The 17,022-nt window shown below is 40.4% G+C and overlaps 1 protein-coding gene across 4 annotated transcripts in view; it reads right to left on the bottom strand.

The window, feature by feature from the left end:
* The window catches only part of PRKCA (protein kinase C alpha), a 145,634-nt gene that overhangs the window by 10,764 nt on the left and 117,848 nt on the right, over window positions 1-17,022 (bottom strand). For all 4 annotated transcript variants that reach the window (XR_007906269.1, XM_051797667.1, XM_051797668.1 and 1 more), the window contains 7 exons: window positions 13,662-13,805; window positions 12,747-12,920; window positions 11,731-11,822; window positions 10,067-10,129; window positions 9,697-9,835; window positions 3,697-3,777; window positions 2,255-2,362 (listed from right to left, as the gene is read on the bottom strand). Coding sequence is in view for 3 of the 4 variants with exons in the window: in XM_051797667.1 (XP_051653627.1) it covers window positions 2,255-2,362; window positions 3,697-3,777; window positions 9,697-9,835; window positions 10,067-10,129; window positions 11,731-11,822; window positions 12,747-12,920; window positions 13,662-13,805 (801 nt within the window). In the remaining variant the exon portion in view is untranslated. The remainder of the gene's footprint in view (window positions 1-2,254; window positions 2,363-3,696; window positions 3,778-9,696; window positions 9,836-10,066; window positions 10,130-11,730; window positions 11,823-12,746; window positions 12,921-13,661; window positions 13,806-17,022) is intronic.

The following is a 17,022-nucleotide window of genomic DNA, read 5'->3' as shown; positions in this document are numbered from 1 at the left end:
GAATTTTCCTTTTTGTTCCCTGGAGACAGCACATCAGCAACAAAATTAGGGGCTGCGTTGGAAAACTTTTCCCCACTTGGCACTGGTTGCCACCAGAGGTGCAGGTGATGCCCAGGACATGCTGCCATCCCTGCTCACAACTCCTGAATTTCACCTTTGGTCTTTCAGTCTTATAAATCTCCAGAACAGCCTCTGCCTTATCTCAACAATCAATTAAACATAATAAATTCCAACACACTAAAGCTGTATGAAGTACAACCTCCCCACTCCCATTTCATTTCTCTGGGCTTGTTTAAGACATCTCATTACAGGGCCTCCAATTCCTTGGCACCCAGCTGCCAGTATCAAATATGTGTTTCCTCCCTTGCATTCTTAATGACATCCTGGTCAATACTATACCCACTTGCAGAGATTAAGCAGACTTGGGGAAAAGAAACAACCCAAAACCCACCAGCACGGCGTGCTCAGAAAATGTAATGTGCTCCCTAATTAACAAGCTCCTCAGCATCTCCTCAGTTGGTGTGTACTTTAGGAATTGTGCAATGTAGCCTTCAACTCTCAGTTTCAGTGTTGTGGGGACGTTTTAAAGCTGTGCTACAAATTATATATGATTAATGTGCTGCTGGGAGTGATACCTCCACACATCTTTTTAAAAGCTCAGCTGTACTGCTTTAGTCTCCTTCCAAATGTTGAGTTGATCTGACTCCAATTTTAAACCTAAAATAAAAGTGACTCCAAAGCAGATTTGGGAAGGGGCTGTGCACTGGGCTGGAATTACAGCCTTCTTCAAGCCTAACAGCAACTTTCCCATTTTTGCTACCTTTTCCAAACCCCTTGCTTTAACAGTAAGGGATGAAAGAAAACGTGAATATTGATTCTGGTGGTTTTAATTCTTTCCACAGTTCCTGCATTTACCAAGCCCAACAAGCTCTAAATCAGTGGAATGGATGTCAGGCAGACAAATCAATCCCAAGAGCACAATGGGCATGTTTGTCTTGCCCACTGGTGCCCAGTCCTGGGATTGCTGAGCTCCCACTGACTGCCAGGCTCAGAAGCTTTCTCATATTGACTTAGCTCAGGAATAATGCTCACTGAAACCTGGGATTAATTTGTCAGTTGAATACAGCCAATGAACACATCAGTGTCACAGAGATTTGACCTTAAACCTCGTGGCAACGGGGCAGTTTTAGCTTTCTGCCCTCTCTGGGTGTGAGCACCCAGAACAGCAGCAAGCAGGGGAGCTGAAAATAGGGTCATTACATCAAATTCAGGCTTTGCTGTTTGAAAATGTGATTGTCACGACAAGGCAATAATCTGCATGTACTTCACAAAAATATATGGTGTTTATTTTTTGCTACCCAGCATGTCTACACTGGGATAAGCTCCAAAATTAGCGTGGTCTTTCCTTTTACCTTGTTGCTCTAAACATCTTTCCTTTTCTGTGATGATTTTCCTTAAGGGATTGATATCCAGCTCATGTATAACACCTCCTAAATGGTTGCAAAGGATATACCAATTTAACTGATTAAGTGATACTAAAGGCAGTGGTGTTTTATCAGTGTAAATCAGACCTCAAATAATGATTACAAACAGTGGGTTGGAAAAGCTGCAGACTGATGGTTCTCTGGAGAATCACGTGGAGTCAAAGGAAAGTCAAACAAACTGTTTGTTCCTGAGCTAATCCCCTGAAGCCAAATCTCTTCTTTTCCTCAAAATTTACAATCTAAGGCCAATTTTAGGCCGCACAAGTCACCCCTGGGTCAGGATTTCCCCATGGTTTCCTCCCATTTATGCTAAAGATTTTCACATGAGCTCATCTTTACCTACATTTAAAAATGAGTGTTAGTAACTCTTTTGCTCTGCTCCTGTCATTAGGCATCCTGGGCTGAGGACTCTCTGGAGGATCTGGGATCCAGCCAAGCTGAGAAATCTTCTCACCCTGCAAAATTGGGGCTGTGCTGCTGCGGGTCGAGAGGCAAAGTGGGTGGAGACGCTTCACACCATCATCCTGTTAATAAATTCTGCTTTGGGTTTGGCAGCTACTGATTCTGACATTTGTTCTTGCCATAAAACAAGCAGGAACAGCGGGAAGAGCCAAACCCTTATCAGTGACACCAAGTGACAACAGAGCTGAGCACTGCCTGACAGAAGTTGCCCTCAAAAATACTACAGTGCCATGTCAAAGCCAGACAGATCCAGTTATTCACAAGGATTGCCCAAAAGGAACTCAATGGTAAAGAAGCATTTATCTCACCCCCTTGCAGATGGAGACAGCTTCTTTGGACAGTGATTTGGGATAGGACACGTTATGCTCCATTATGGACTGGAAAAGTTCATCTTCGTCTTCCCCATCAAATGGAGGCTGTTGAAAACAAATCACAGGTGAGTTCCTTACTGGGATTTGCTTTTTTTAAAAAAAAAATCTCCACTTTTTATGAAATGGTATGACAATACTATGCCCAAAGAGATCAGTACACAGCAGTGGTCCTTGTCCAGGAGCACACACCAAACTCCCAGCCATCTGAACCCTGGGTATCTTCATCAGTCTCAGGTTGAAATCCAGGAAAAACATTCATTTTTGCCCCCACAGGTTAATGAAATGTATGCAGGACTATCTTCATGATCAGCTTTAATCAGTTTTTAAAGCTACTCTGCACCAGGCAGGCAAAATACTTTAAAGGGTGAAGTTTGGAGATTGAACTTTCAATTACCCTGTGCTAAGGTACATCCATTCCTCACTTACTTCCAAACTCAAGTTTGTTTTATGTTATGGCTGTAGATTCTGCTTCTGCTTCTGGGACTATCACAAGAAAGGGCTGCATTATATTTTAAAACAGAGGTGATAAGGAAGTGCCCATGGGTGACTCCCCAGGATATGGGCACCGTGCAAGACCCAACCAATGGTAAATCTCATTTTCTCCAGAGCATTTAGATGCCCATTATTTGCAGTGCAGCCTGTAAAGTATTAACACCTGCAATTGCCACACATTAAAACTTTTAAAATGTCACTGGAATTTAGAAGAGAAACTATTAAAGGCATTTGTTAAAAATGTCTGTTTTAAGCTCAGGAAACGCCTGCTTTTAGCTTAACACTCACTGAAAGCCAATTGCAGAAATCTTTTCCAACTCAAGACTAATAGAATTCCTCGAAGTTGCCATTTACTGCAGCACAGTGTTGCTTTCCTACCCCAGTGCCTCAGAGAGCAGCCTCTCATTAACTGTGCAGAAGGAGGGCTCTGTAACTGAGCACATTTCCAAGAGGCCAAACCCACACTTACCCCCAGGACATACAACACAAAAACTGTATTCTTGGGATTTAACTGCAATGCAGAGCATATACACACTCTTATTATGCTTCCCCGTGGTTTCAAACGACTAAATGATATTTCTTCCACTTGACATGCGTTTTCCTGCTCAAGTGTCTCCCTTTCAATCCTGAAGATGGCTATTTATAACATTATTGCAGTACAAAGGAGCCGTATTCAAAGGCAGAGCTTGATTATGTGGGCACAATATAAAGAGCTTAAAGCCTAAATACATTCTCAGTTGAGTCAGTCAAGAGTACAAGGAGATAATAGCAGGATGAAAGGCTTCAGTCTTATCCTCTAATGGTCTAACCCTTTAGGGAGCCTTGGAACAGAGCAGCCTTGGAGATGCAGGAGGAGGTCACAGTGAGCACGGGAAGTGAGATCTTACCTGTCCAGCCAACATCTCGTAGAGCAGCACACCATAAGCCCACCAATCCACAGACTTCCCATAGGGCTGGTAAGCAATAATCTGTATAATCACAAAAAAAAAAAAAAAAAAAAAGGAAAAACCCCTGTGTTAACTAACCCCCAGTCCTGTAGCATATTAGATAAATAGTGACATGCAGAGAAGAACATATTTCCTTGAAAAAGGCCAGCAAGCCAATCCTGTAATCCTCACTCCAGCCAATCACTGGTTTCAGTGGGAGTTGGATTGTTTTGAAAATATTAGTCTAAACCCACCCTCACCTTTGATACCCTGATATCTTGGCAAATGTGGCTCTCAGGAGTCCTTGGGATGTGCATTTGAGGGCAAAAGAGGAAGTACAGCAGCACGATGTACTAGACAAGGCAAAAATGTTATCCATCCATGTCTGTCATAGCTTGAAATCATGAGAATCACTTAATTTATGTACTATCAATAATTAAGCCCTTCTTTTCAGTATTTCTATTTTTGTTCTGCTGTAAAAGGAGTCAAAATTTAGGAAAAGAGCAAACCCCTTGCTCAGTGACGTTTTCCCAAGCCTCATGATTGTGATTGTCAGGACGAAGCCAGGTACCAGCTACCCCAAAAAGAAAAGGGTTCCTGCTGTTCAGACTAATGGAAATGTCAAGTATTGTTCATATTTGACTCATGGAGAAGCACAAACTGAGTTCTGACACAAGGAAAGACTGTGGGTGCCAACAGCACCCAGGGCCCCTCCTGCATCATCATCTTTAATTGAGGCCTCTTCAGATGTCAGCATTCATTTATTTAAGAGCTGGGTTTGGGAATGGGATAGAGGAGTTTGAGGGTGCAGATGTTCTCTCAAATCTCCTTCTAAGTAACTGTGAAGGGATATTGTGAATTGGAAAGGCAAGCAGGATGTCCCAGCCACTGTCCATCCCTACCAGGAAGGCAGCAGCGGAGCCTTCGACCCTCCACCACCAGAATAAGCAGGGAACTGAGGCAGTCACTGCTCCAGAGGGGCCTGCATTTATTTTCCTGTTTGCATGTGGTTTTATTCTTTGTGAGACAAATTGCTAAGCCCAGTACACATCACATATCCTAAATTTTTTATTTGTCTGAAAGAGAAGTTGAACTGTCAAGTTTTGTAGTTTCTCAGGAAAATAGTGAGTCACCAGTGCAATAAAGCAGCACTGCCTGGCTACTAAATAAAATTATAGTCTCTGTGTGAATATATGTTCTTCCCTGAGATACAGCAGCACATGAATTAAAAATTACTGCAATGTTTCTAACCAAAAGGTTTCAAAATCAATCGTACTTTGGAATGTATTAGACAATCACAGATAATAACAAGATTCTCATCTGGAAGGTCCTACATAAAGGCAAATCTATATTACTTGTCTCTTAGTGGTAATATGGACTTAAAAATATATATTTGGGACGTTCATTTCATACTGTATTAGTTGACACACTTGGTTACTCTCCCTTTCATTTCCATCACCAGTAAGTCCCAGAGGCCCACTGGAATCAGTGTTGCCTCTTGAAAGACCAAACACTTTCAAACTTTTATCCAGGAAAAACACTGGCCTTTTACACACAGCAAATGATACACTATTTCATGTTCAATCCTTTTCTGACAATCTCTCTTTGCCTTATGGCAAAGAGTATTTTATCAAAAAAAAAAAAAGAGGTATTTTTCAGGTCATTAATTCCTAAGGGCAGAACATTTTGTACAACAAGCGTGCTCCATGTAAGTGGTTTTGGGAGGAACAGTTTATTTCAATTAGCAAATGAGAAAAAAAAAATGGATCCACAGCAGTGAGAAAGAAAATGCTGCTACACTGCCAAGATTCTGTACCTGGCAGCCAGGTCTGTCCAGGAGCCCACAGTCTACTTCTCCTCCTATTGTGGAGGAGTTTGATGGGTTTATTGAGGGGAGAAAATGGTTTAAATACAGCAAAGCAATGTCATACAATGAAAGATGAACTGAAGCACTGACTCAGTGACGCTGGTTGTTTGTGCAGCAAGAGGTGAGTCAAGGCTGGGCTCTTCCCTAAATAGAATTTCCAGCAGCAAAGCAACCTGCCCCAATGAGATCTGCCTTTGGGAGAGAAGAGCTGGCAGAATTATCAAGAGAGGCAGAATTAACATGAGAAAAGCTCCTCCATTAAACCTAAGGTAGGGTCAGAATCACTGCAATTTTTGTGCTGTTTGGTGCCACTTGTCAACATCTGACAACCAGAGCTGGCAATGCCTCCCTCACCTGGACCAGTGATGGAAGAGGGGCAACTGAGACATAAATACAGACACCAACACTGGAAAGGTGCCACTGCAACTACAACAAGAACACTCCTTTCACTGAACCTACCACCAGGTAAGAAAAGGTGGCCCTGTCAAATCTGCTGCTGGACACTGGAAGATTTTTTTCCTTTAATCCTAATTAAATACACCCAATTTGAATGACCAGCTCAATCCTTGTAAGGCTGTGGCACAAGGGAAGCACAGCAAAGCAATCTGCCACGTTCATTCACCAACCTGTGGTTATCCTCATCCTACTGGGAGCTATTCCCAGCATTAATTGGAAGTGCAAACGAGAGGAAAGAACACTCACTTCAAGGAAGGAATGACATGTGGGAGGAAGCAGATGAGCTTTCAATGTACAGTCAAACATGCATTGGTACAAAGTCAGCAAGTTCTAAATGTTGTATTTTCAGTAGTTCCCTCCTCCTCATCCAGAATTCATCCTGTATTACCTACCAGCTGCTGCACTCAGAGCCATCCCTGCCTGCCTTGCAGCAGCTGCCAAAATAATTCTATCTGCATGGACAAACTTTGATATCTTGTAGAGCAAATTGGGGTATACTAACATGACCTCCTGTCTCACCACAGTGTGCAGGGCAGACCCACAGAGCAGTGAGGGAGTTCCTGTGCCTAGAAATGAAGAGCTGTCCCCTCCTCCAGCAAGGATCTCTGCTTTTCACTGGCCAGGGAGGAGTGGAAAGCTGGTAGGACCCTTCCCCCCAGCTCCTTCTCCATCATTAATTTAAGTTACTGCCTTTTTCATCTCCTTTTCCATTCCAAATGTCCCATTTTAACTATCTATTGCTGCATTTTAAGAGCTCTGCCTTTCCAGGTTCTGTGGATTTGAGCGCTCAGGAAGAGCTCAGGAATTTCTCTCATCAAGTAAAATTGGCAGAAGAATGTTGCTTTTTTCTTCCTTTTTTTTTTTTTTTCCCCATTTTGCCTCTGAGGAAGGCACAGTTAAGAGCAGGACACAGAGATTAATACCAGCAATTTGTAGGAATGTTTAGATCATTGCAGCTTGCAGCTAGTAGCCAGTTGGGATGAAAAGATTATATCCCAGAGGCAAGAGAAAAATCTTTTGTGAACACATCTGATGTCTGCAGGAAAAGCTAAAACTCAGTTATTAAAAGAAATAAATATTACTAGCACGGGAAACAGTCAAACACACGCTTTCCAAACCTCTGTAATACATATTTACCTCCCACAATCCTGGCAAATTCAAGGTTACAGCTGAAGGTTTTGAGGCTGTTGGATGGAGGAGAAGGGAAATGGAGTTTCTAATTTAAATTCTTCTGAAATTCAAAACTCATCACTCTGGCTGCTGCAGGGATGCTGATGGTGGGGTTCTGTGCTGGCAGAATCCCTTCCCACTAATCCTCTTGACATCCATCTCCTCCTGTCTCTCTTGACTGGTCAAGGCAACACAAAGTACTAATTGATTTCACAGCTATTTCCCCACTCTGACCATAAATATTTGAGTTCAGCACATCAAGAAATATTCTGTACAAGATAACCACTTTCTGCCTGACAGAAGCTGTCAGGCCTGGGATCCCACCAGTTTAACCTCTGCACATTCCTTAATGTGCATGGGACAAGAAAATGAATATTAATTCCAGTTGGTTATCCAGCTAAGTAACAACAAATGGTAACTTTCCCAATCATAAAAAAGGGAAACGTTATTTTAGAGTACCCCAAGCTGTGCAAAGTCTCTTTGCTGAACGAAGCACTTTGTTTTCCAGCCAGAGATGGGCAGTGTGACACCAGCTGAGACGTCCCTGTAGGGTCCTTCCAGCTGTGTAATCCCTGAACTGTGTGTGGGTAGCTCATGTAGAGGGAGTGTGGGGCTCCTTCAGACCCCGTTATTGTCACACCATTATTTCCCAAATGCTGAAGGAAAGAGTTAATTCCCTGTGTTTGAGTACAACCCACTCACAGGACTCTCCTCCAGACACCCTCAACAGTTTATTTAGATTTAGCTCATTTATCTGCACCCAGCAGGGAATGGGATCGTGCAAATGCATCTTCATTAAAATCTATTATAAATTGATAAATTTTAGCCCATGGAAACATGCTGAAACACCCCTGCAAGCAGAACATGAACCTTCCTTTGAAGTTTACCACAGACCTAGTTAGCAATCTGCCAGTCACAATAATGTCTTCAGAATCAAAAGAAAATCGGTCAATTCAATAAAATAAAATCAAATCTGTTTGTAAGATGATAGAAAGACTAATTTCCTCCCAATTACTGGATGTTTTGGTGAAAGGTTTATTTCTTTATATAGAATTTCCAAATAAAATAAAGTAATTCACTCCAGCACTGACTCATATTGGGCATTTTGGTGTTGACAAAACGTTCTTTGGTATCAACTGGCACAAGACAATTGCCACAGAAAGGACACTCTAATTTGGTATATTGGCTTCCTTTTCATTTTGACAGAAGAAAATGAAATATTCTGGTTGTTCTGATATCCTGCTGCAAGCAACAGCAAATGGTGAAAAAACAAGGCTCTATAATACCCAATATTTCACTGTGAAAAGCATGAATTAGCAACTGGGAAAAAAACAAACTATTTTTCGTTCCAATTTCACAGAGATGACAAAATTCACCTTAGACACTAATTTACTTGTCCATGTATAAATCTGCCCTATTCCAACAAACACAATTACAGCCAGAAATGTTCCAGCCAGAGCTGCCTCTTGCTCAGTACTCACTGAACAACTGAGTATCTTGGATCAGGATCCAGCCTCTTGCATCAAATTTGCTGCCAAACAAATCAAGACTCCTGAAAGCTCAGTATGCACAAATACCAGATTTTAATATTCATATATTTGAATTATATCCAAATCACCACATGTGCTTGTTTTTAATGTTTTATACCTAAAGCACTGAAATACAAATCATATCCAGACTAAAAATCTCAACTCTAAACTCATATTTATCACAGGCTTCAAAGCACAACTGTGCTTCTCAGGATCAAATTTTCATTTTAGACCCACTGCAGTTGGTTCATGCTTGACTGTCGCTTTCAGTGGCTTGAACTGGTATTCCCAAATCATGGAAAACTCAAGGCAAATTATGGATTTATTATGTCAACTCCATTCAAGCCCTGATCTTACAGCTTTGGTCAGGCCTTCAATGACAGGAGTTTTACAGAGAGGTCAGTGAGAAGCTTCAAGACCTCAAGAGTCCCTTCCCAAAACTCAATGAGTGGATTGTGATTTCCTGAAAATGCCAAACAGTGCTTCAAATAAATGCATTTTGGCAGCTGTGAGAATTTATGGAGAAATACATTAAAGAAGCAAAATTTGCTCCCAGTGAAGTATTTGCTGACCTCAGCAACAACCTCAGCACCATCCAGGAAGTTTCTATGACTTTACAAATTGCAAAGTTTAGTTTAATAACATTTCCAGCCTACAAATTTAAAATCATAAGGTGCTGAGCCTGTCTTTTTTTAGTATGAACCAAAGCTGAAGCACTGATCTCATCAAAAGTTTTTCAATCAACTAGATTTTTAGAATAGCGAAGTCTTATTGACAATATTGCATCAATTCATAAAGATATTCAATATACCTGCAGAAGGATAATGGTACCATCCACAGAAAATCCAGAGTTCCAGCTATCCAAACCCATGGTAAAATTTGTGTAGGGACAATTTGCATTTGAGAGACTAAAAGGTTCTTGAAATGGTCAATATTTACCTCTGGTGCAATGTAGTCTGGAGTGCCACAGAAGGTCCTGGTTGTTACTCCATCTAACATATGTTCTTTGCACATTCCAAAATCAGCAATTTTAATGTGTCCTTCTGAATCCAACATCACATTATCTAATTTCAGATCTCTATGAAGAATCACAGCAATTTAATGTTAATGCTTAGGATCAACAAGTATCAGAAAGCTCAGGTAAAACCGGGGCTTTGGTTTCCTCCTCACCAGCACCAACACAGCAAAAAGAGCCCCACACTGATGGCTTTTTATACAATGTTTTAAAAATACACCAAAACTGTAAAGAAACTGATTCATTCAGGTTTTTAAAAATAGTTCAGAATTTCTTATGTCAGATTATACTCACCTATAAATAATCCCTCTGTTGTGGAGAAAGAATAACCCAATGGAGATCTCGGCTGCATAGAACCTGTGTGGAAAAAAACAAACCACAACAGATTTCTTACTGCCTCGTGATTTCCTTCAGACCAAATCATTTGGATGTGCATCATGGTAAATAATGATAGCATTATAGCATATGAAATACATAATTTATAGTGTGTATATATGTAAGAGTATAAAAATATGTATTATGGGCAGATACTATAAAAGACATCTCACTTTGACTGGACCTTAACAGACACATTTTGAGTGTTTGATGATAAAATAATGCAGAATTTTAAAAAAATAATATTGAAAATGTCTCCCTAGACAACAAAAAATGGTGTAGCTGGAGCACAGCATTTTTTTTTTGGACCGATCTGACTCTGCTGCAAAGATCCTTATCTCTAATCACATATTGATGAATTCAGGATGCAGCTCAATGTACACTGCAATTCATATGGCATGAAATAATTTGCAGAAATAGTATTCCTTTACACAGGCTGTTAATGGATTAATTACATGAAGCTAATTAAAACGATTACCATATAAAATATAATTGCCGAATGCAGTCAAAAGATATATAATATTGATGGCTGTTTGAAGCTGGTTGCTGTGGAAATTATATGCAAGAGGATTATTTAAAGATGAGATTAATTTTTAGGCTTAGCATAAGGGAGAGGAAGGCTGAGCTCTGCAACACTTGATCAGAGGTGTTGGTGAACACGTGTGCTGAAGATGCTGCACAGGCAGAAGCTGTCAGAAAGCACCACAGATTTTGTTAAGTGTTGGCAAGTTACATTAGCTGGGAGTCAAAGATGATCTGACACCATCTAGTTTTTCTTCAGGGAGTTGTTAAAATATTTTTCTGATTCTGAAATACTTATATTTAGAAGGCCTCTCATTTAAATGAGCCCTGGTTGCTTAAATCGAGATGAGAAGTTATTTTAACTGAATTCTTAAAACAGTTGGTCACCCTTGCTTTTAAAGTTTCATTGGTAAATGATTCAAGGAACACTAATAAGTGATGAGGAGATGTTATAAGCATGACTAACGTGGTACTGCTGGATCTGTTCACACTTGAATGTGCTATAGATCATTATCAGCTGCTCAGTGATGTGCCAGATGTACAGTTACCTAAAAGGGATCATGTACATAAACAACTTCTAATAATTTATTAACTCCTTGCAAATATATCACAGAAATTCTTATAAGCTATACATTGCATTTATCTTGTATAAACTTATTTATATTGCAGTGCTGAGTCTATTTGTGCTGCCTTTCCTTATAACACTAATTCAGACTGAAATGTTCCACTCACCTTTTTATTAATATTTGCTTTTAAAAACAACACCAGAATGCCAAGTAACAGCTTTAATTTCTTGCTGCCTTGGTTAAATTCTTGTCACTTTTCAAATAGGCACTGTGTGCTTTTGTTTGTGCTCTGTTTTGGAATAAAGGCACAGATACCTTTGGCCTATGTGTGCAAACATTTTTAACATGAACTTCAGCTTTTGGGCCTTAAAAGCACAATCAAAGAAGGCCAGCTTAGACTTCCTACTGAGCCTGGGAGGAGGAAGAAACCAAATCCTCTTAGAGTATAAGATAATGAGAATGACATGATTTAAATATATGAATATGAACACTCACACTGCTTGTGGCTCCTTAAATTTTCCTACTTGCTGGATGTGATACATGAGATCCCCACCATTCACATACTCCATGACAAAATACAGTCGGTCCTGGGACAAAGCAGTAAAGACACAGAGAAATACATTAGAGGAAATATATTAGATATTCATTGATCAGCAGAAAAAAAAAAGTCACTGGTATGTTATTATAAAGCTTTTAGGATTATTAGGACTGGTTGTACATTCCTGCAAAATCGATAGATCAATAAATGGAAGTGGAAAGTTTTGTAAAACCTGCAGGAGTAAATGACTGAGGAGATCTGAGAAGATTTGTCAATTTTAGTGGTGCACTTTTACATATTATTTGTCTACAATGGTCACATGAATTATACAAACATAGCTCTGTTTGAAAAATCAGTCTCTAATAAAAAACAAACAAACAAAATCAAAGGTAGATGAAAATTCCTGCTCTGAGGCCATTTCTAAACCTTCTTAATGAGTTTTCCTTTGGAAGATGGGAGGTATTAAAAAATATAGATTTTTTATTATTAAAAAGGTGATGGTTTCTTGTGATTATGTCTGCAAATTGGTTGCATTCAGGCCATTTTCTGCTGAGGGATTTGTAGACATTAAGCAGAGTTTGAAAGTGCCTTTAACACCACAGACAATTGTGCTGTGAAAGCTGAGGGGATCTGGCTTTTTTCACAGAATCCCAGAATCATTTAGGTTGGGAAATACCTCAAATCTTTAAAAGTATTTAGGAACCTTTGGGAAGGTGGGCTTAAGGCTCTGACTTAGAATCCACACAGGATGAAATTTAGGAATTATCACCCTGGTCGGCTGGAATGACTCAGAGGAAAAATCTTTAAACCTAGTTTTTATATTTCAAATACAAGGGGTAATTACATGTGGTATTTCTTCACTGTTTTCTATGCTATGTTGTATGGGTTGGATGATAATAAATGTCACTGAAGTGCTAAAATCCACGATCATTTAGTCTGGAAAACACAGGGTGGGAGGAGAGAGCTCACGTACAACTGTCTGGAAACAGGAGTGAAGCTGTGTCAGGAACGGGGGTTTATCCTGCAGTGCCAGGACTCGTTTCTCAACCATTGTACATTCAACATCATCATCCTGGATCACCACATCTTTCTTCAGGATTTTGATTGCATAGAGCTCCTCTGTCCCCTTCCTGTCTGCCAGCATCACCTGCACCGAGAGAAACAACAGGCTCAGAATCGCCCAAGCCAAGCCCCAAGATTTGTAGAGATGGCAATCCAGCTTTTCCTTTTATTGGTATGGACTAATCTGATCGAAACTCCAAAATTATGGTCATTACTCACCTGCTGCAACGAGCTGTACCATCATTTCAGGCACAACCTGTGCCAAAACCCTCTGGGTGATCACAGGCACGTTGCTGAAGGGCTGATAAAATGTTAAGTCCCAGGGGGCTTCTTCAGTAAAGGGCACTTTATCACAGAAGTGATGTTCAAACAGACAGAAAAATAGCAGCCTGTTCCTTCAACTAATGGATTTCAAATATATACCATACACACTATTCCTGGTTTTTCCCCAATGTCCAGCCTTACCAATGTTGGTGACTTCCAGAACTGGCACAGTGACCTGGGTAGTAAAGCCAGAAAAGTAAACTTGATTTCCTTGAACCTGCCAAGAAGTGAGGATCTAAAAGTCAGCAACTGTTTCTCACATCTTGCCCAACAGTCTTTTATAATTTATTTTTACTTTTTCAAGAAAATTGCCAGTCAGGACTGAAGCCCTCTAGTCCTTAGGGAACCACCATGCTCCCTGTTAAGAGATCCTCCCTCAAAAATGCACAAACTTTTGACTCTGGCTTTTGCTTCTCAGGGAATTATTCATTCATTCCTCCTCGAGGTAAAAAAAAAAAAAAAAAAAAGGAACGGGAGTGGAATAATTATAAAGAATTCCTACCTTCCCAAAGCTCCCCTTTCCAAGAACCATGAGGAAGTTGAAATCTGTCAGCTTGACCCTGTCCAGATTGTTGGATGGCACACTTGAGCTCTTGTCTTCTGTTGAAGTAATGACTTTGTTACCAGCTGGCCCAAGTTTGGCTTTCTGAAGAACATACACACACATACACACACAGAAACAGGGAAGTAAGAAGGAGAACAGCCCAGTTTTCCTGGCGGGAGGGATCGCTGGGTGCAGGTTACAATCGGACCATGGCTGAGGTGGCATTCCCAGGAGAGAGGCTGCATAACAAAATGTGCACAGACACATCTTCAAAGACCCATCCCAACAACACTTTTGGCACTCTTGAGGGGGTTAAAGTAGGAAACTGTTCATGGATAACCAGATAAAGCAGATGTACTTATCTGGTTAAAAGAGCAAAACCAAAGCAAAGCCCAAAAACAAAGGGAAAAGAGATCATTTATTTTCATGCCAAAAGCAGCTTATCTGGTGCTTTTGTTTTGAAATACAAATAAAATAAAAAAAGAAGCTTTCAAAAAATACCATGCTATAATCTACACAGGGTATTTTAGGACTTAAACAATCTCTTCAATACATTCTCTTTTCAAATGTAATTCTTCAAGTCACTGCATAGCAAGAGTTAGGACAATTTAGACATGCAATAAGAAAAATAACCTACATTAAAAATAACACAATGCATGAGAATTAATGCAGATGAACATGGCCACTGTCAAACCAGCAATACAATCAACTTTGATTTTCAATCAAGGGTTGATCTGGAAAAGGGAGGAAAGGGAATATTACATCCAAGGGCTCTGCCTTGCTCAGACAGTCTGGTTTACAAAAGGTTGAACAGTCTCATTATTTCACATAAGACATCATGTAATTGCTCAAGTTGCATTTCAAATCTCAAAGTTAATAGAAGAGAAAAAAGTAAGACTCACCAAAAGATAATGCAGGCTAAAAGATAATATCTCTTTTTTTTTTTCTCAAAATAATCCCATATACCAGCAGAAGCAAAGCCAAGAAGGTTTAATAATGCTTTGGGATATAAGTGCTTTCCCCATCTGTCTGGTTGTTGGTCTGGTTAAGAACCTCTAACAGGGTTAATTTACTCTGTGCCATCGATGTGTGTTTGATATTTCAGGGTAACTACTTTTCTCACTGTGCTGCAAAAGGACAGTATTTGTATATTATCACTGGTTTACAGATAAAGAAAATTACAGAAATTAAAGTCTATTCAAAACCACACAATATATCACTCTAAAAGCCTGGCCTGGCAAACACCTTTGGTAGCCTCACTGGAAAGTGGAAGTTACAAACTTTGCCCTCCCCAGACAAGTTTAAAACCATAAGATTGAAAGGGATGACTCAATTCATGGACTGCAGCTCTCTACTCCTGCAGGCAGTAATGTCAAATGATCATCTGACAAAAAACCCACATGTCACTGGAAAACCATATTCAGTTTGGATGACTCTTCCTGCAACTTTATGAGCACAGAAAATCTTATACCCTGCTACAGGAATAGGAATTTTGGAAGTTCAGATCTCTTTATTAAAAAAAATTGTATTACAGCTTAGAATGTGGATTTTTTTTTCCCACCAATGTTATTATTTGTTTGAATGAAAGCAGGACTTGGAGATGCTGATGAGCATCATGTGCTGTGCAAATGTTCAGGAAGAACCAGTTCTGGGTGTCAGCCTAAATCCCTGAGTCTGCAAGGGATGATCCCACGGCAGATCCAGCTGCTGGGACAAATCCAGGGCCTGTGATGGAGCACTTTGGCAGGACAGAGGCCACAATACAAGATTGAGCCATAAGCAAACAAGTTTAAAAAAAAAGAAAAATCCCAATATCCTTTCTTTGTACAAGATGAAGACGTGGTTCAAAGCAGCAGCTTTGCTGGCCATGTCTTTGTGATGCTCTGGCACGTGGGATCTCAGATAAAGATCTTACTTTTTGATACAAAAAGCAATTTCAATATCCGCCTTTTCACCGGGTACTGGAGATCCAAATCAGGCCTTGAATGGATAACAACCAGCTTTATGTCTTGTACTTTAAACCCACTGGGCAGGTCATTGGCAGCTTGTTCAAAAAATACAGAATTTGAAGCAACAAAAAACACATTTTGTTCCAAGGCCATTTGTTTTCTGGGGTACAAACCTGCCGTGCAGGCAGGGAGCGCTCTCGGCAGCGCTTCAATCCCGGGCACCACGTGTTTCCAGCACATTTCCCAAAGGAAAGCATGGCAGGTTCACCAGCAGGCTCCTGTGCCTACTGCTGGCCCCAGAGCTGGAGGCACTGAACTCACTTTTTTGGGATGGAGTTGTCAGGATCTGAAGGCAGGATCTTAAAATAATATTCAAGAACCCAACCAAGGCCTCTCTGTATCTTTGCAAGGCAACACTTAAGATTCAACGAGCAACATGCTCCTCTCACTTCTTTTAATCCTTTTTTTAAATTAGATGTCACCCTCAATCTGACAATTTCTTTTTCCATATGGTGGATTTTTAAGGAGAACTCGGGATTCCTGCTGTTTGGTCAGGGGGGCTCTGTGCTGCCTGGTCCAGGCAGAAGGTCAGCACAGGCAGGAGCTGCTGGACTGTGCTGAGCTGTGAGTGACCTGTGGCAAGGGAAGGAGATGATCCTGTTTATCACACTGCACAAGCACTGGTAGGTGTAAAGAGAGAATCCTGCTGCAAACCTTGTGTAAGGAAGCCTGGGAACATGGAATGCCATGAAATGCTGGAGAACAACCAGGTTGACTCAACGAAAACACACGCCCCAGAGTGGGACTGCCTAATTAACTGACCTTGTTAAATGGTCACATCCTTATCAAAGGTCCTTATTCCCCTTCAGCCCAGCCACAGACCAGTTGTTTATGAGCATGCAAAATAGTTTTTCACATTTAGAATATGAATTCCTTTTACTGTTTTTTGGCCTAAGGTCCTAGTGAAAACACAGTGGGAATTTCCACACATTTCACTGAGCTCCACAATGAGCTTTGTATCTGAAACATCTTGACTATTGCAGAGGGAAAATGCCATGCAGCCAACACACTCTTCCAGATTGCCAGAGCAAAACCAGTTTTGCAGCTACAGAAGGGACATAAACTCAAATGATTCATAAAAGCTTATTGGAAAAGAGCAATGATATTTTGCCTTTCCTATCATGACTAAAATTGAAAATCGCAGAATCCTGCTTGAATCCCCCTTGAATCCCCCCCCTTATTTTTTATGGATATTAAAACTTGCTGAAGTTGAAGATGGCATCTCAGGCCCTGGATTAATTTTCAAGTTACATTCCAACTGCTTGGCTTATTATTATCTTGGACAAAACCACAATATTGTTACAATGAAG

This window comes from Manacus candei, unplaced genomic scaffold, assembly GCF_025592945.1.
Source record: "Manacus candei isolate 608988 ecotype Guabito, Panama unplaced genomic scaffold, ASM2559294v1 h1tg000047l, whole genome shotgun sequence".
In the NCBI taxonomy this organism is placed as follows: domain Eukaryota; kingdom Metazoa; phylum Chordata; class Aves; order Passeriformes; family Pipridae; genus Manacus; species Manacus candei.
This window is presented reverse-complemented; position numbering and strand designations above follow the sequence as displayed.